The sequence below is a fragment of the Andrena cerasifolii genome, chromosome 6 (assembly GCF_050908995.1).
Source record: "Andrena cerasifolii isolate SP2316 chromosome 6, iyAndCera1_principal, whole genome shotgun sequence".
In the NCBI taxonomy this organism is placed as follows: domain Eukaryota; kingdom Metazoa; phylum Arthropoda; class Insecta; order Hymenoptera; family Andrenidae; genus Andrena; species Andrena cerasifolii.
Window position 1 is genome coordinate 14635262 of NC_135123.1, and position 20688 is coordinate 14655949.

General features: G+C 47.4%; 1 protein-coding gene across 2 annotated transcripts in view; it reads left to right on the forward strand.

Moving 5' to 3' along the window:
- Window positions 1-20688, forward strand: part of LOC143370429 (pseudouridylate synthase RPUSD2) — a 151246-nt gene that overhangs the window by 21866 nt on the left and 108692 nt on the right. The window contains exon 1 of one of the 2 annotated variants that reach the window (XM_076815547.1): window positions 11441-12105. The exons of the other annotated variant lie outside the window; for it this stretch is intronic. Coding sequence (XP_076671662.1) covers window positions 11956-12105 — 150 coding nt within the window. The 5' untranslated portion in view covers window positions 11441-11955. Of the gene's footprint in view, window positions 1-11440; window positions 12106-20688 lie in introns of those variants that run through there. 2 annotated transcript variants of the gene reach the window in all.

Genomic DNA, 20688 nt, shown 5'->3' on the forward strand with positions numbered 1-20688 from the left:
ATAGAGCTCGCGTGCCGCAGGATCCTTGCGCCACGCGAGCGAATATACGTGGTCGCGTTCCATGCACTTTTATCGCAGGGAGGAACGACCCCCCTCCGGACAATCTCCCTCCGACCGCGGCGCTATTTAGAAGCCGGTGGAGGAAGTCGGCTGGTAAGGAGTCCGATTTTTCACGGCGAAATTCGTCGTTGTCGCCGCAAGGCTATCATTATGCGCCGTTGCGGGGATTTCGCGAGATCTGGCCCCTGCTGTTCCGCGAACGATGAAAAATGGCGGGACGCTTGCACGGCCGGGACTGAAATACGTTGCGGCGGGCTAAACGCGGTGAGGCTCTAAGCTCGGTGCGTTGCAAAGCGGTTCTCGGTCGCGGTGTCCCTTCTCCACTGCAATGCAGAACATTGAATTTCCAACCGCAGTCTGGCTGCACACGCTCCGCGAAATCGTCGTCGTTTATGGCGGCCCGTGGTCTCGATCCCCCTCCGTTTCATCCAACGACGCCCCTTCGATCCTTTTTCGCAGCGGCTCTGGACCCTCTCGGACATTTCCAGATCCGTAGCCACTGATAGGCGGCGAACGGGGACACGCGCGAGCAGTGTCAGGTTCGGAGATTGAAAATGCTTGAAATTTCGCCAGCTTTCCAGCTGGATTTTTGGACGACGCTCGGTGGCAGATAGTGGAAGTAGGATTACAGGGATCCTTTAGTCGATATCCTGTCCTTTAGAATTTTCGGAGGATTTTAGGGGATTTGGAATTGTTTTTTTCAGATGCCTGGGTGAATGGTGTGTTTGAATTTTGAATGATGAGTAAAATTTTGGTTTGATATTCCCTGTGGAAGTATCCGGAATGGTGTTTTCGACGCCAGCGTGGCAACGCGAAGCATCCTTACGGAAGTTTAGAGAGCGGCGAGAACGAACTGGCGAATTCTTCACTGTCCATTCGAAATCGAAGCTGAAAAGGGTGGAATCCGGATAAATGTGATAATATTGTCGCAGTGGAAATGAGGCATCGTTCGATAATATTTCTCTTCTCTAACCGCGATTTGGAGTAGGTCGCGGTGTTCCATATGCACAGTTGCATCTACTTCGACGACTGGTTGTTATTTTTACCGGTTGACTCTCTATTTCTCCCTTTCGCGCCACTTTTTTTCCTCACGCCGGCGGGGATGAACGATCGAACGTTATTATGTAAAGTCGCCCCTGAGTATATCTTGGCGCTCAGTTTCAATCAAAAATTTCAGCGATAGACATCGCACCCCCGACTCGTGCGCCAGTCCTTCCCGCGCTCCAATTTGCATAATTAAAACTAGAGAAAATTGAACGAAAAATTGGGTTCACCGGGCGATTGTCAGAAGTCCTATTTCAGGTCACTGTCTGGGCTCCCAGAGCCAAACTCGAGGAATCTCTTGACGCTTCGATTCCAATGAAGGAGTGTAACGATCGACAGGGTCCCCGAATTTCAACCCCTGTGATTCCACTCGAATAAATAAAAGGAGTAGATATTGTTTGGCGCGAGAAATCCTAATCAATTTCTCAGCTCAAATCTATCCAAAACGTATCGATTAATGTCGACGAGAATAAAAGGCGAGGATGCCACAGAAGTGATTAAACTCGAAGGAGGAGCGAAAAACAGTGGAGGAAGGGTGCATAACTCCCTGAGTCAATGATCCCGTGAATGCACAGTGACTGGACGGACGAGGAAGAAGAGGATCTTTGGATGAAGGTAGGTCATGATGCGGCAGCATCTGGCTGCAGCATGGGCGCGTTATTTTTACGTGAAAACTTTTACGCGCGTCGGCGTGCAAGCTCTCGCGGATGCTCGTGTAAGCAAAGCGTGGCGGGAGAACTTACAAGCGACACATCAAAGAAATTATCCGAGCGGAGCCGGCTATTCACCTTGCCCTCGTAAATATCCCCGATCACGAGGCATCGGGAGCATTCGCGGCAGGATCGTCATTTAGAACCCCCGAAGCTTGCAAAAAGCTCTTCCCATTGGCTCCTTTGAGCTCTCGCAACGACATGGTCCATCCTGTTGGCCCTGTGGAATAATTAGTCTCCAAAGGGGAAGCCCGTGCTGTCGGCTTGCTTGATGAACCGATTCGCAAGGAATCCTTCTGAGGCTTGAAAGCGCGAGGCTTGATGTCTTGATGGAAAAATACTTGCGTGGTAATTGTTGCCAATAAGGGAGAAGGATATAGGAAAGTTAATATCGAAATGAAAATTTATTTAATCTTTTTTTTTCGATCAACTTTGACATACCTGGGTGGCTCACACCCAGAATAATTTTTGAACGACTGCCATTCTTATCTGAAGAATCAAATCGTCATGAAAAAAATCATGGGTCAATTTTAAGGTCTTTAGAATGTATTCCAGTAGTTTGTTGATTGAAATTTCATCACAGTTTTTGTTTAAAAAATCTAGAGTTCCACGTGTCGAGAAAACACGAAGAAAATCTTCAAAACATTTTAACTTTTACAAATTCCAATATTAGAAGCTAAAAATCTACAGAGTTATTGTTCAGATATAATATTTTCAGAGAAAAAATAGTTCGTAAGCCGGCTTTGGAAAAGAAGGTATTTATTTTACATATAGAAGGTATAGAGCGTCAAAATCAGCTTATGGGTGGCTCACACCCAGAGTGTCAACGAAGGGTTAAAATCCATCTTTGATTTGAGAATCAAGTCTGGAGAATCCCTGCAGAATTATTTACCATATATTTTCCTTCTTTTCATTCCATAAGAACTTTCAGTGGTCTTGAGCAAAACATGCAAAAGTATCGTTTCAAATATGTAATAAATTTAAATCAAAATATTAAATATGAGCGCGTGGGACTCCGCGCCACCGTTTATGTCACAAAGCGGGACGTCACCGGTTAATGGTTAAACTGAAAATACCGTGCAACGCGAAGAAGAATCAAATTTCCCTTACCATTGTCCAACCAATGATGCACTTGTTCGGCGCAGCTGGCGGCTGCAATTATATATTTAGCACAATTACAGCGGAAGATATTAATGGTCCTTAGGGTGATTTATAATCTGCTCCGTCTAATCACGTATTTTGACGTTCGCGATACATCCGCCCAATAATTCAGCGGCGGCTGACGGATGATGGTCCCGGTGCCGCGACGTTTTTGGCATTTTACCCTAATTGCCATCCCCATTCTCGCGCGAACATTGTACGCGCGCCTCCGCCCACGCGATCTTAAGATCAGAGCGAACACTCGCCTCGACATCTACACCGAGCAGCCATCGTTCATCTAGGAAGAACAGTTGCTGTCGCAGCGGGGAGTTGCTGGTGTCAGGGTTGCCCCAAAACTTTATTTCCCGCCTCTGCAGTTCCCACATTCAACCGTACCGCCTCGTCTCTCGAAGATCTTGCTCCCTCGGCCGCCGGTATTCAGGACATGCTCCTGACAGAATTTCCTCCTCCTTTTTTCCTACGGCAGAATGTTTGAGCCACATTCGCGGCGCTTCTGCGGCGTCGTTTGTCTCCAACAGCATCCTGAATAATGCTCGACTCCGCGTGCATAGAAACAGGGTTTAAGGGCGAGTCTCATTCTCCCTGTGTTTGCATTAAGGTTCGTTGCGTCTGGTTAATTTTGCATTGCAATTAAGGGCCCGTGGAAGGCGCGAAAAAATTCTGTTCCCTAATGAACGTTGCTTCCTCATCTACATTCCGCCACGTCATCAATCATGTACCTGAATTTTAGCCGCCGTATTTCACCTCGCTTAAGCGTTTCTTCATCTCCTTCGTATCACATCGCTATCGACCATTCATTTACCCACACTTGAGCTTCGTTCTTCCCAGGTACAATTAATCCAATCCAAGTCCGCGATCCTCTGCTCGACGATCACTGCCAATTATACTCCATATGAATGAACCATTCGTGTAGATAGTAGAAGCTAAAAGCCCGGTCCATTCACCGTCGTTCGTGCCCAAAATCGTTCAACGATCATTGCCAAAGCCGAGCAGCAGGAATCCTTTCGTAACTTCCCCTTCCGGGCGAGCTCTCATCGCGCAAGGAATGTCCACTGTGTGAAATGTTTCTCGTACAACACATTTTACATTGTGCCGAATCCGAGCTGTATGATTGCTTGATACATAAATTTTCACCGTAATTGGCGACCCCGATGGCAGATTAAATTGCATATTCTATCGAAGGGTAACGCTCGTAACCGTATCGATGCACTTTGGCGCGTTCGGTCGCAGCGGGTGCTCGAAGATTCGGGAGGGGCGTTCTTATTAGCTCGAAAGTTCAAAGTTCGCGGGAAAGTGAAAGATGATGTACGACCGTGATCGGTAACGTACCACGAAACTCTTCGCGGTTGGTTGCGCAACCGCGATGCAGTTGGAGATCATTCTTCCGTATGAACATTAACGCAAGCTCGATGTGAACTTTAACGGAGTTTAAAAAGTGCACGGGCTCCCCTTGGAAACCGGCAACCGTTCCTTTCTTACGACCCCGTGCGATCGATTCCCTTGTAATAAAAATGGATTGAAAATTACCGCGAAATGGGACTGGAGTCTAATGGGGATTGATCACGAACGATCGTGCAGGTGTAATTACATAAAAGGTGGTCGTGAGACGAGTCGATAAAGGTGGACACAGGGCAAGATGGAGGAAGACGTAACCGCGGTTGCGTAAGTCCGGCCGAAATGGCACGTGTAAGTGAAACGTAGGTGCAGCGCCGTGCCGCTCGACTTTCCGCGTATCGTCGAAGAGATTCCTGCTTGTGCAAATGTGCATTCATCGTTCCGCCAGCCACCGCGCGCCGCGATTGCGGATCATAGCGGCCATTATGCCCGCGCCTCTCGAGTACCCACGATAAATTATCCTTTCAGCTATGCGCGCCGAATGACAAATCGTCGACAGGTGGCCCCGCAGAATCGGGTTTCTTCCCTTCCTCGAACACGGGAGTACATTTCCCTCGTACCACAGATTCTTCCTCCTATTATCGCGACGTCTCACGTGGCCGTCGCGCTAATCTACTGGACGCTGCTCCTGCATCTCTGCTTCAAAGCCTCTGCTTCTCTCTCCATCAACTACTTTCTTCCCCCCTTCTTCCGCGCTGTTTGCTGTTCCCTATTTCTGCCATCAAACTTGTATGTCCAACGTCTGGGATTAGCGCGGGCTCTTTGAAGGAGCCTTCTTGGAGGACCTGGGGGCTTCGCGAGGATTTGCAAAGATGGAGAAGAAACAGGGCTCAAGTGTTGTGGAAGTTCGAATCTGTTGGCAGAAAAATCCGTCTGAGGTGGATGCTCCAATTACTCAGTGTTCCTATTACTACCACTTTATTTATTTTACTTAATAAAAATCGTGACGCATAAAGAATTGTGTGCTAAAGAATTTATTATTAAATTGGGACTGTTCTTATTTGTACTGTGCACTATTCTTTAAACGTTACGTTTTTATTAAACAAAATGGATAGAGTGGAGGTAATAGGGACACTGGCAGTAATTGAAACATCTACCCCAGCTGGAAAGCTACAGGTTTCGGTAGACGAATCGGGTGATTAATTTCAGGACACTTGAATCCCTGTGTTCGTTTCTCAGAGAACTCGCGGAGAGTCGAGGAGCGCAGCATCCAGGCGCGAACGTTGCTTGCCCCGGCAGCTTACAAATATCGCGCGAGCAAATTACCTGGAGTGCAGGCTCTTTGTCCTCGCCGGCCAACGCGGAAGATACAGTGGGCGACTGTGCTTCGCTTTGAGCTGCTCCACCCACCACTCGCTCCCTCTATTCCTCTCCCCGAAAATAAAGGACGCCTCCTTTCTGATCGCGTTGCTCGCCCGTCGTTTTTGCTCCCTCGGTCAGAGTTTCCTCGTTTGAACCATTAGGCACAGACGCGACCCGCCGTTTCTCCTTTTCGATCCTCCCCTGCGAAATTTCCTCGGCGAAACCTTGACGGTTCTCCTTTCGATCAACAGAGGCATCGTCGAACTTCGCGTTCCCTTCGATACAGAAGCAGAGGCGCGAATCTGCCAATCATATCTTGTGCATTCGGTGAGTTGTCTCTACTTGACAGTGCTCTTAATCAAAATTGCAAGGGGAACTTTATAACGGATACAGCATCCCTTAAAACCTTCGTGTACTCCAACTCCCTCGCGCTCGTTTGCATCTAATCCAATGAGAGCAAACTAAACTCGGCCAGGCCAAACGAGTCCTCGGCAAGACAGTGTCCCAGAAGGACGCCAGCTTTCCGAGGACCTTCCACTCGTAATTTCTACCGATAAGGGGAAAATTCCCACCGTTTCATCCTCTCGTTTAAGCCACTTTCGCGGCCGTCAGTTAACGCGAGCGAGTCCCGGATGGAACCGTTTCATTTATCGATTTCTCTGACTGGGAGTCGTCGGAAGTGGCGGCTGCTGTAGCGTCACCGTCGCGTCAGCGATTTCGTCCAGGGAATTCAAGGTTCCCCGGTGCCGAGGAGGCGTCGAGCTGGCAGCTCCTGCGAAACAGGACCCCGTTCCTTAACTCGCCATTTCACGCGCCGATTATACCGCGACGAGGGACGTCGTCGCGCCGCGTTACGTGGCGTTATTACGCAAAAACTCGCGCGACGAGGCTCGGTGTCAATGACTGGGAATCTCGCGGTTCGATACCGACGATGCTGCATGGCTATCCATCCGGATATCCTTCGATCTCTGAATAATGAACCGACGAGGGAGATATCGGCTCTGATACGGCGCGAACGATGTTGCAGCCGGTTCCGACCGCGTCCCGCAACGTTAGATTCTGAATTATGAACGCAATTCCCCGTGACGTCTGCGTGCTATCGTTGCTGATATCTGACGTGGATACGGAGGATTCTCTGTTTCTATTGTTTCGGACTCTGACGGCGTGATTGAATCGATAGTATTTCTAGCTAGATCCCAGTGCACTTTGGAAGCGTGATTCTGGATTTAGAATTCTCTCATACGTATCTTGGAGTTTTGAATTCTTAATGGAGGTCAATTATATTGTAATGGATACTGAATGCAGCCTGGACAGCAGGATTTACTGACTCATCGACGTTGCAGTTTGTAACCTTGACAGAAGAGAAACTTATCGGTCGCGGTTTCACTCGTTCATTTTCCTCCAATTCACTCTCATTGATCGACGCTTAGCCTTCCACTTTCTGGTCGCGGCATTAACTTATTGGTAATTGGCTCTTGACATCGGGAAATGGGCGCTTCTATCGGGCCATCCTGCGTTACGGCTTATCAGTAATCGCTGGGAACCACTTCGTCTGCTTCGAACGAGCACCTTACGCAATTGGCGTTATATACTCCTTAACTTCCGTAAAGAGTTCGTTCTGGTGCATCGTATTGCGCAACCTACGTGCTGAATAGAACTGCAGACACAGAAGGAGCCTCGTTTAAAGTCCCTCCAATGATAAACGAAATTATCAGCGAACTGTACTCCGCTAGAATCTCCTCGAGCGAGTTCCATTCCTAGTCGACCAAAGTGCCAGCGGTATCGAAATAAAACTCAGCCCTATCGTCGGGACTAAATTACCAGAAATATTGCAGACCTGCCTGCTAAGCGAGGAAATAACAAAGAACCAACTCTACTCGGTCGAGTGAGCGAGCAACCCCTGTGGCGATCAATCCGTCGCGAACACGATACCCATCGCGTAAAAAGCAGGGGCGGGAAGCCTTTCTCATTCCCAAGAAATCCTATCGGCCGAAAGAGGATGCGGGAATCCAATTTTTTCGCGAAACGGCCAACTTTCGAATAAGTTTCAACGCGATGATATCGAGGGGGGGTGGGATACGCGTGGCCTTATTTCGCGAGGTTCCGTCTCGAAACTTGGTCGACCTCGCGGGAGCGCCCACCTTAACAATTTCTTTCCTTCCTCTTCCCCTTAGTTTTCCCTCGACAAGATTAATTCCACGAGTCACAGGCACGCTGAAGTAACGCTGGTTTCGTTTGCGAGCATCTTTCAGCCCCGTTTCCCTATCAGACGGCATTTGCCACACGAAAACACCTCGCTGGACGATGAAAGTCACTCGCGCCTGCTAATGTTTACACTTTATTTAGAAACGACTTCGTTGGACGTACGTACGTTTGGTCGCCTTCGTTCCACTTGCGAAAGCGAGGCCGCGTCACCGTTCCACGCTGGCCGTGTTTGCTGTTCTTGGGCTGGTTTTTCTCTCTCATTTAGGCTCGCTGGATGCTGCTAGCGATCCGCTCGCCCTATTTGTTGGCTCTTTCTGCTTGGTGATTGATTGGAATTGTTGCAGTTCAATTTGTTAGTTGGGACTAGTGCCTCTGATTTGCAGGACGCGAGGTACTTCTTTGTGGACATTTAATAATTACACTGGTTCCAAAGCAGGTAAGAGGAGGGTAATGTGTAGCACAGTGCTTCCAAACCTTTTGGAGTCGCGATCCCGTTTTATAATATTTAAATAACCTGCGACTCCATATAAGGTAAATTTAATAACGTAAAGAAAATACATAAAAATAGTTATTTCGGAATATAATTCTAACTTAATAATATTAAAAGAAATTCCAAAACCGTGGCGACCCCCCAGAAAACACTTCACGACACAGCGATTGGGAATCACTGATGTAACATTTAGTAGAGTCTGAATGTATAATTTGTGAACATTCATATTATGGTGAAAAGAAGCGTCTCGAGTAGCATCGCTTTGGAAATTATTAGAAACTAGAAGATGTACCTTTGGCAGCCTGTCAGGTCTAATTTGATTGAATTTAATGTGATTCCCTCTCATTTGATTCAATTCGACGCAATGAACTCTAATTTCGACGTGACAGATTTGAATTAGGCATGTAGCACGCACCTCCTCGTCGAATCTCGTCTTCAGAGAGGTACCGAAGGTCGGTGGCCGAGTTCGGCGCGAGTCCGTAAATTTTGGAAATTATGCGAAAAGTCCGGGCAGGCGATCAGCAAGTGTAATGACGCCCCCATTAATATTAACACTCGGCATTGGTCTCGCGGCGAATGAACGTTTGTTCATCAATATTTGCGTGAACGTAGCGGGTGCACACCTGCTGTTTACCGATGCCCTGTCATTTCTGTCGGTTTTAATAGCGTCCAGGGCTCGTTTCGATCGGGTTTGTTTGAAACCAGACGGCCCAAAGTATCGTTACATCACGATCCAATGATTCCTCGATGTTTACCAAACTTTACTGGACCGGGGATTGCGCGAACGCTTCCACGCTTTTTCCAGAACCTGCACATTCCTCCACGGGTGGATTCAGATTGTAAGTAGTCAGCCAGATATATAGCCAGCCTTGTCTGAGATAATTTAGATTCCTTTTCCCGCTGGAAGATAGGCTTGCGATTCTTTATGAAATTCGAGTACGCTACAGGAGAATTAGGTATAAAAATCGGGGATGGAAGGCAGCATAGTAGTTGCACGATTATTCTTTTGAATTTATACAAATAAATCAGCGAGTGCAGGATGCCTATTCATCATTGTTCGATAAAACTTGCTCCTCCCATGCGTCTCCCTCTCTGGTGGATTCCGTAGACTTAAGGAATCGTACCACTGTAAGAAATACCTGTGCGCGCGGCTTTCCACGCGCTGTTTCGCGCACAGGTGCGATCCATAAGGCATCAAGTGCTCGATATCACCGTTGGCCTATCAATAACCCTGCCAGTCATCACTTCAGCTTCGGATGGGACGAACGGAAATAGATTCCGAATATTCTAGAATTAATTCCCGATGCCAAAGTAAAGAGGAAGCGCGCTCCACAAAGACTTCCTCTGTCATTCTATTCCCTTTCAGCACTAAACACTCGCGCGAAATTATGGGGCAAGGTTATAATTTCTCAGTTGCTCGTATCGCGTCAGTGGTCCTTTTTCCGCGAACCGCGGTGCATCGCGATGCTCCTCCGTCGATGTACGTTTCAGACCGTGCTCGTCGGCGAAGTTGGTCGGATCAAGGTGCCAGCCGCTGTTAAATATATGATTCGTTAGGGGAGATCGGGGCAATATGGGATCTCGTTTGATAGTCAACGAGTGTTTCCACCGTCGGCGAAGTTAGATACGGTTAGATCCCACGGCGTGTGTCCAATTTTAGATTGCACCCGTCGGACGGTAATTATATTTAATGAGAATGTAAATAATTCGCCGCAGAGCACTGCCGCGAGTTTCTAACGAGTCGATGAAATTGCCGAGTAATTTAATCGGCGACGATTCCCGATCGGGCACGCGGTTATTATATATCGCGAATAATTCACCCGCCGGAGCTCTCTCGGACAAGCGGGCAAGTCTCGCGCGAAATCACGCGGGAAATTGAGTCTCGGTCGCGTAGGAAAGCAGTGCGGCTATAATCGTCGCGATTTCGTTGTCATTTAAGCGGGTATACCCGGTTGAACCCTCGGGAAGTGTGTACATTTTGTGGATTTTTTTACAAGTCAACGGCTTCATGAAGATTTCCCGTTTATTTTCTATGTTTACATAGTATTACGAACTACTTAAAAAAAAGTTTCAGTTAAAAAACTATTGTTTTTCGGAAGTTATGCATACATATCCGAAAGTCTCTCGATTTTAGACGGCTAAACGGTGGGCCTGAAAACAGCTGTATGTCGTGTCTGAAATCAAAAACAATAAAATCTTCTTATAAAGTATGTCAATAGCTATCGTCCAACGGGGCCGATTTGGAAAATTTTGAAAAATATAGAAATGGTGAAAGATCAAAGGTAAAGTTACATTTTTCTCAGAGAAAAGGCCACCTTTTTTCTTTATAAATAATAAACGGGGAATCGGAATAAAAAAAAGGGATCGTAGATGGATGTGGAATCTTATTACGATCCTGCATGCAAAATTGGAAGTGAATTGGTTGAACATAGCGCGAGTTTTTAGGCTCACCGTTTAGCTGTCTAAAATCGAGAGGCTTTCGGATATGTATGCATAACTTCGGAAAAACAATAGTTATTTAACAGAAACTTTTTTTTAAAGTAGTTCATAATACTATGTAAAGATAGTAAAAAAACAGGAAGTCTTCATCAAGCCGTTGACTTGTAAAAAAATCCACAAAATGTGCACATTTTCCGAGGGTTCAACCGGGTATAGCCCCTTAAGTTTCTCAATTAATCCTTACCCAAGTACTTTCCTCGTTAAATCCATACATAAAAGCAAGAGGGTGCGTGGATGGGGTGTGAAAGTAGGTGGAAAGGTGTGCGAAGAATGAAAGGCAAGGGTGTTGGGAAAGGAAGAAGGAGATACAGGAGGGGGTGGAAGAGTGAAACGTATAAAATGGAATGAAACGGTATGAAACGGTATGAAATGGTACGAAACAGTGTCAAACGATTCTAGAGTTATCACGGGGGTACGTTGGTGGATGGGGGTTGTTCGCGAGGGGGTGTGGTGCTCGGGTCTGGCGGCCTAGAGACTAGAAGCGGAGCTCTCACGCGCCGCGCCGCTTCGGTGGGAGCAAAGGCGGGCGGCCATGTGCTCGAGCGTCGACGCTCGATCGGCGATCAGTCGTTGCCGCGCGCTCACGGAGTACACGTCGGCTGTTTTCGTTTCGTTTTTCCCCCCTTCGGGAGCTGCTGCTCCGTCTCTCGTGACCGACCAGCTCGAATCAACACGAAAACCTACAAAATAAAACGCAATAAAAACAAAGGAGAACATTTGTCGAACACTCGCAAGCTTCCGTTCCACGATGACGCCAGTGTGCACCGACAAGTGCTCGCGACGCGTGTGATCAAAGGGATACCCTGCTGATACTACAGGGGGTGAATACGATCGATCTCGAAATCGGTTACCCCTAGAGCACGTATTCACCGGAAGATGCCAAGGTGATCGCCACCCGTACTCCCAGATCGTCTCGACACCTTCCCCGAGGCTGTTGTTATTGTTCCACCTGAGTTCCACCCCATTAGCCAGACACGGCAACAGATACGCGGCCAGTGATCGAGGAATCGCACGGTATAAACCGCGTACGCGAACCCTGGCGCGTTGTTCTCGCCGTACAGTGGAATCGTCGACGATCGTGCCGCGATCATGCACCACACGGCGCCCTGGTACCTACCCTGGGGCCTGAAGCTGGTGCCACTGCCGATCCCGCCTGGGCACCCCGCTTCCGGTATCCCGAATCCAGGCCTCCACCTGCTGGCGCCTCTGCCCGGGATTTACGCCCCCGAACCGCGAAAGGTAGGAGCAGCTTGTTCACTGTTATTCGTCTCCTCTCTTACGATTATCGATCCCGACGAACATCCGTCGGGGATCGTCGGTCCCTTCTGCTGGGGACGTGACACAGGAGTCGCGATTCTTTGCCGATATTGGGCTGTACTTGAATTTCGGATTATTTCGTTGACTCTGGGAGTAGCAAGGAGATTGGGGTTGGGAGTTGATGGTAGGGGTGGATACTTTCTTGCTCGTTTGGACTAGAGGGCAGCCGTGCTAGGGAAGCTTGTAATTTTTTAATTTCTAACTTGGACGTTGAGAACTCGATCAATTGTTTGATAGAGCGATATGAACGAAGATTAGATGATAAATACTAATATGCTAGATCACGGACGTCGAAAAGTGTCGATATTACACGCGCGTACGGATCGCGACTCTATGTTCTTCTATCCTCTTTGCTCGAATAACGTTATTGACTCGGGACAGCGTCCCCGAAGGGCACGCAACGAAAACAGTTTTCCACAGCCGCGGCTGGAAATTTCGCAACGGCTGATAATAACACAGTACGTTAATCTGTACGGGAATAATTGCAGGTCGAAACTGTCAGGAGTTAAGACACTTCGGCAAACCAAACACCGCGTCGTACAGGCGTTAATCATTATTAGCATTGCTCGTAAAAGTTTCGCGCTTAGCCGTGCTTCACCTTCGAGGCCGTCTCCGACAATTACATAATTTTTTACTCGCCACGAATTTAGCCTGTCCTCGGGGATCCTCGTGATTTATCGTGTTACTTGAATTTTTGCATAATGGCGGCATCTTCCCGTTGGTTTCTTTTTTTTTTTTTTTGTAATCCCGCTAATCAGCGTGCACGGTGGTTTATGAGTTGCCAAGGATGCAGAAAGCAAATAGAGAACTACCGTCCTCGTCACTTCGCTCATCTTTTTCCTCCTCGACGAGCAGCCGTGCGCATGAGACGCAGTGACTCATAGATTGAGTCAAATGTCAACTTATTCGCAGTATGTAGTCTTATCTCTCTTAAGCGTCGCGTTGAAAGGACACCTACGGCTGATAATTCGGCCTTGCAAGTGCAAATCCTCGCCTCTCAAATTTTATTTGCCTCGAGCCAGAGACTTTTAATTACCAAGCAGTTATACAAATACTCCGGCTAATAATCCACCTCCCTGCCTTCATCCAACGCGGAATAAAATTAACACGCAGCGATCTTGCTCGGTCCCCGTCAGCAACCGAAACATTCCGAAAGCTTCGATCAAATCTCTGAGCCACGGCGCGCAACCAACCCGACGCGCGGCTTCGTTGTTTATTTAAACGGAACGCCTGTCAAATCGTTCGCGGTCGGGCCATTTGCGGTGCGACCGTTGGCGGTCACGGTTGAAATTTGCACTATTAATAATTAAGGGGACCGAAATTCGCGGCCCAGATCGTAGCGACGCTGGACGCTGCGCGTGAAACCGAAAATTTTCGTGGCCAGCGAACCTTCGCCTCTAAAACCACCTCCGATACTCTATCCCACCAGTCATCGCATCAATGGGAACTCCGCGCCATTTATTGCCGGCCTGACCGGACTCGGCAACAATTACGTTTGATCCCTTAAAAGGCAGGGGGGTGGGGGGCGATGTTTCAATATCACGCGATGAAATATTCAGGCGATAAGGGGAGCAGCCTCGAAATTCTGCCTTGATTTACAGTGGATTCTACTCGCTGTCTGGCTCGGCCATTATCCATTATCCTGGTCGGGCTCCTTCCGGTGTCCTTTGACTTTTCCGGATATTTCTTTCGCGCGGATTTATGGTTTCTATAGGCGGTTAGGTAGGGAGCGCTTCCGATACCGCATGAAATATAAGGCCGGTGTGACACACAAGGTGTGCTTCGAACACGTGTCTCGCATGTTCGAGCACTTATCGGCGTGCAGCGAGGCTTTGTCTTCGATTTCGACCACCCAACCGTAGATCTAATGTTCGGTTCGTATACTCGCTTCTATTATATACAGGGTGGGTCGGTAAGAATTACCTTCGACGTCTCTGAATTCAGGGAAGTAAGAGAAAAATCGCTCGTCGGCGACTACATCTGCTAATAAATTTATGGACTTTTATGGGAAAGGTTTTTGGTAAAAATTGGATAGCCTACGAACAGGGTTGGTGTTTAATTTGCTCTTGCCGAGTGCAGTGTAGGTTGCTGGAGGATGTAGAAGCTTAAAGGTCTGCGCACACATATCCGTTCCGTGTTAGTACCGTTTCGTCGTGCCAGTGGTAAGAAGAAGAGACACTCTACGCCCTTCTTCTTCTTATCACTAGCACGTCGGAACGGAACTGACACGGAATGGATATGTGTGCGCAGATCTTTACACTTCGTGGTCCAATAGAGTCCCAAAAATTATAATACACAGTTTGAACATTGTAGAATATGGGATAGGCGCGTTTTAGTAAGAAATGAAACGACAACGTGTACCAAAAAAATCGGAAAGGAAAGCCAGGAACTTACCGGTGTCAAGCTCCAAAGTTAAAAAGCGGGTCTACTGGACCCAGTGTGACCATGAAGGGTTAAGGGAGTACATGGGTATTGGACAGCTGATATCAACGGTTGCTTCTGGGCTAGATTGTAGAGTCAGTAATAACTTAAACCATTTGCTCTTTTAACAATTCTTTCTTAGGTATATAAGACGTATTTTCAAATAAGAATGTTTACAAAATATTAAAAATTAATTAATATACAAGACGTCAAAGTGAGTGCTTGCGTAATGCGTGCCTCCATGTGGTGAACACGATTCCGATTCACCGACTCATCTAAAAGCAAAATCGCTGTATATGAGTATCCTTTGACTCAAAATCTACAATGTTGAAGTCGGTCGAAAAATTTTAAGAAGAATTCACGGAGTTATACAACAAATATCAACTTTGAAGGATTTTACCGAAGTAATTCTGTGATAAATGTTGTCTTAAATGTTGTTAAAGTTACGCGATCTTAGTGAGCGAGTTCCACATTGCGGAGAAAAGTGTTTTGTAGGTTCAGTTAAAATTTCAACAAAAAATATCGATCCGTTCTCAAGAAATTTTGAGAAAAACGGCTTTAAAACCTGCCGCGGCGCGTTTACCTGCATTGGTCCGCCTGTTACTTTTTAGACTGTACCTCTCGCAATTTTTCGATTTTTTCAATGAAATCTTTTCTTAAAATACTTCGGCTGCCATAAACAATCAAAAAAAAAAAATACGACTTTTGACCTGGAAATATCCATGTACCCCCTTAAGTTCTGTGGAGAATGGAAGTTCTATCGTGATTTTCATGCTCAGGTGGGTTGGTTAACGTTCCCTTTGCCATCTCGCTCGCGAAAGAAGCCGATCCCATTTCGAGATCACAAAGTCCTGATGCACGTTTATTTTCGTTGATAGCAACTGCAACATCATTTTCCAGTTGGTATCATCTTGCGCAGCGTCAGTTGGAACGGCGGAATTGGCAATAGCGTGCAGAAGCGTAGAGTGTCGTGTTTCGTTTTCAGACGAGACAGTCTCTCCACGCCGGCGTTGCGATTTTCGCGACTTGGTTGAAATATTATTAGGCAAATTTATAAATAGTGCAGTTGCAGTTCCCGTGGGTGTATCGCAGCTTCGATTACCCGAATTCTGGAGCCCGGATATCTGCGTATCTCTATTACACGCTTCCCCTATAATAACTGCTCCAATTTTAACTGTTTCTAATACCGTTGCACGCAGATATGTCAAATTACGTATAAATAGTAAGCAGAAGTATGCGGCGCTGACGCGAACAGGGACCGGAACAGGAAAAATCCTTTTCGCCAAGGTACAGTCGCTTAATTGACCGCTACTTCGCGCTAATGAACACAATGCGCGCGCGTTCCCCCGTCAGCAATTACCAAGTAGAAGCAGCGGCCGCTTGTTCTCCAATATCCCGCAGTGAAGGGAGCAAATCCTCTTTCCACGTCTGCGCAAGTTTTTCAGCTTGGCGTTGTTATAAAAATCCGCCGGTTTCGGGCTACGAAAGCACCGGGGGGTGAGAGGGTGAAAAGTGCGAGGGGAGGCTTCGCGGAGCTTAATGGAGTCAACAGAGACACGTGTACTTTTAACTTAACGAGTAACAACGAAGAAGCGAAAAATGGACCGCCCACGCTTGTTCCGCCAGCGGCACGGTGTTAAGCAAAATATTTGCCACGGTTGATAGACATATTCTCGCGATAGAAGTAATTTAGCAGGGATGGAAGGTCGATCAGCCTTGCAACGTGTTCGCTATTAGCAAACTGATCTAAGCTCGACTTAATTAAATTCTTTTTTCAAGTATAAAATGTAGGTTTTCCACAAGGTGGCTTTGCTGTTTTAAGGAACAAAAACAGGCTTGTGGAAAGCAACGTAGAATGTGAAAAAAATAGGAATTCCCGCGAGGCCGTGGAGAACAGTCTATTACATAAATATTCTGAGTAGCTTGAACATTAGAAAATTAATAATCGAACAGATTCCCTGCATGGGATCTTAAAACGTGGAACCTTAAATACGGGGGCTCTAAACGCGACTCTACCGCGTTAAATTCGCTTTTTCCTCATTTCCACGAGCGAGGTGAAATCTAAATAGTCATCGCGAGAGGCGAGTGCATCCAAAATAACCTGCAGAATGCTCATCGTCGTGTATCGAGAGGCGCAGCGCGACAACTATCCGAGTACCCCGTACAGGGCTGCGATGTCAGTAACCCGGCGTATCAATAATCTTCACGATCCTCTCCAAAACCCCTGGAATTCACTGCGGCTAGAACGCGTGTACCACTGTTCCGTTGTCCTCAAAATTACGCTGTTTTTCCACTCGTACTCGAAGCGGAAAGATCCTCGCCCGTTGCTTTTAAATTTCATAGGAACCACCTTCGCTAAGAAGAGTTCGTTGACTCAGCGTCGTTAAAGGCGCGGCGATCTAAAAAGCCCGAAGGAGAAGGGCCAGAACACTTACTTGTGAAATTCGAATCGAGCAAGTAGCTCGAACCGCGTCGTAAACGTCCCCGCTGGCTGCATACCTATAATTTGACGAGCACTTTGCCATCGCTTTGCCATCGTTCTGCCGCTTTTCAGCCGGCCTCGCTCCTCCTCCGCGTCGCGTCCGCATTACCGTAATTCGTAAAACATGAAATTCACGCGGGGCTGCGGAACGGGCCAGGGGAGAAGCGGGCGAGAAAATCGTATCGATCTCTACGCGACGCTCTTCGCGCTACCCCGAGCAAATTCCATCCGGAAAAATCGGCTCGAATGGGTGATCCTCGAGGTTCGATGGTTGATTCTGATGGGGAGAATGCGCGAAGTGCGGTGAAGTTGCCGGCGAAGACGGGAAAATGGTAAAATCCAACGATCTTCGTGCCAGCTCTCGAGAGGAAGTGTTTTCCTTGAGCGCTGAAGCGCGACGCGTCGGAGCTTGATGCATCCAAGTGTTGTGGATATGTCGCATCTCGATGGTTTCTAGGCGAAGCCATTAAATTAACGATTCGGTGGGTCCTACCATGCCACGGAAAACGTACGGCCACGCGATGCTCGCTTCACCTTAAGCGAGCAAGAAACAGAATACATCTTCTACTCGCTATTGGCATCTTCTTATTTCCGCCACGCCATCTGGTGGCGAAAATTAAAGCAGTCTAATCGGGTTGGTTGTCACATGTAATTGGCAGTATTGGGAATTTCGACTGTTTGACGATCGATTTTGTAAAATTTAACAGACTATTTAATGACAAAAACATTGTTGCAATATTTCAATAGTAGTCCTGTAACGCGATTGACCCGATTACAGAGCTTACTTTAGCAGATGGCGCTCTCGCAATATTTCCCAATAGCAACCTCTGAAAACTCCTTTCAATTTCCCTCGTACGACACCAGGATATTTACTCTCCCGATCGAGTGGCGTCCTCGTCTTCATTACGCCTCGAAATAACCCCCTGCCTCGTTATTTTAATCGCGGTTGCGAAATAATCCAAACGGGCGCTTTCGCCCGCGGTGCGCAAACATTTCGTCTTAATTACCTCGGCTTCGCTCCAGTCTCGGCAAGACTGAGAAACGTTAACGGGTCGTAGAGCGTCGCGCGATCTGCCCCACGATCGACACAGCTATGCGCATCGATCCCGGCCACCCCAGCCTGACAGCTTTCCACCCCCGTGACGCTCGTGGGTCGCGAGATCTTCAGCGAACTTTGCGCCCCGAAACCGCCGTCGACTCTGTCGTTACGCGCTAGGTATACCAGCTGCCTTTGCGCGCGCGTAGGTGCGTCCGTGTGCGCGCGAGATCTCGGGCGCCTGCATACGGGAAAATTGGGGGAGTGTCCTTGGCAATTCGAATATTTCTCTGGGCGACGTCTTATTATTATTGAAAATTATTATTATTATTATTATTGAAAATTAAACGGGCATTGCCCAATACAAAGCACTGTTACAACGACGTGATAGGATTTTCCTGACACAATAGTAGTCTGAAGAGCTTCCAACTGAAAGAGGAAATACTACCGGAAAAGAAGTCGACATAGTCTGCATAGGAGCTAGCACTGAACAATAAGCGTTTCATTGGATCAAGTGACCCATATTTAGATTTGAATTTGCGGTATACGAAAGGTGGCCTTTTTCTGACACATCTGGTAGGAGCGTATAGATAGACCAACGAGTTCCAGTAGCGCAGAACAATTAATTTCACTCTTTATGATCTTAAAAAGAAAGGTCATGTCCGTTACAGTCCTGCGCGCAGAAAGCGTTGTCATATTATTATTATTATTATTATTATTATTATTATTATTAACGGGAAACCCTTTAGTGCACAGAGATACAAAATTATTACCATTACTACATAGAAAGATAAAAATAAGCGAAAGAAATAAAAAATATATACATAAAATAAAATAAAATAATATAATATAAAATAAAATAATAAAGATAAATTAAGAAGAGATAATAATAGATAACAAAAACATAACATAAAAATCATGCAAAATCATGATCCCAGACAGGCCTGTGAATGTGTAATTTATATTCTGCAAACCGCAGAGACCTATGTTGCACCCTTTTCAGTTGAGTATTGCATTTAATTGTATTTGGAGACCTACGTATTGTATTTTAATTGTATAATGGATGCATAATTTTCTGCCACCGGCATCGGATCCTCCCCTTGCTACGTAGCGCGTCGATGAAGTGGGGATTTTTCAGAAAGGTAGCCTCGATTTTCGTCTCCCTCCCCCCGTGGATTCGCGGTGTATCGTTGCCGCGGAAAGTGGCACCGTTGCGCGTTCAATTATAGCAGCCGAGGGATGGTTAGTTCTCGCGGCGAGGTTAGAGGCAGATAAGAAAATACGGATCACCGGCGTGTAGACACTTAATTTCCCGTGACGCGCGGTAAATTTCAGTCAATTAAATAAGCCCCGGCTGGCATTCGGAAAGCCGCGTATCGCAAATGCGCCGCGAAGAAGAGGCTCGCGTCACCGTAAAATGTCAACGATTCCGCGTTTGTCTTTGTCCTGGCCGCGTAAATTAACCGCGGGAGGCGTCGCAGCCTTTGGCTGTGTGCTTGACCGTCGGTGTATATATTTAAATCGCTTGTCACGCGGCGCTCGTCTATTTGCCTCGCCGCCAGGTGAATTAAGAAAACGGAACCGCTAAAGGATTTCTGTGGGCCATAATAATCGCACCACGAGTACTGACGTACCGGTATATACCAGCTTCCTCTAATCCACGTCACCGCAATTTTTCTTAACCATCCCCTATCCTGTTCCACGTCTCGGTCATCCAGGTGTTAACGCGCAGGGTCGTCGAGCTGGTCCAGTGGCCGCGTCTCGCCTCTGGTTTGCCATTTTTTCGCCGTCCTCGGCAGCCACTTTGCGCCGATCGATCAGAGGCGCTTGATCCCCCGACGCGTGACCGCGAACGTTCACGTGTGAACTCTCATCCCGTGCGGGCTAGTTGGCCGCTGCGGTTATTCCGGGAGCTTAATTATCTTCGCACAATAACTGGATCGCCGGAGACGGAGCGAGCGCCGCGCGCCGTCTCGCCCGCGTGGCACGACGGAGCGAAAGGGGGTGTCGAGGAGAGGACCAGGGAAGAGGAAGAGAGGAAGAGAGGGGACTTATGTAACCCATAGACCTCCACGTCGTTGACAGATGACAGAACCGTCTTCTCCGTTGGCAGGAGGAGCCGAGGTTACATCTATGTGTATATATTTATATACCGAAAGCGCATGACGGCCTCCTTCGGCGATTTTCTAGCTAGCCGCGAAACGGGGGCCTGGACGTTATCGAGATAATTGATCGAGCGTGTAACGAAAGAGAGAAATGACTTTTGCGAGGGTTGCGTAAGCTTGGAACACAGCCTCGAGCAAATCTGCCGCTGCCTTCTCGAGATACCCACACCTATCTTCCTCTTTGGTAATTTCGTTCTGCCTTAATGGCCGCTTAGCCTTTGGTTAATTAATTGAAACGATGGTCTCGCATCGATGCGACTTGGATTTGTCTAACGCGGCGGTGCCGGTTATAGGCGGCAGTTGTTAGGCAATTGTCTTCGAAGACCTTTAATGCCTCCACTTATTTAATATCCACTTTTAATATATAAAAGTGAAACGCTGTCTGTTTGTTTGTCCTTCTT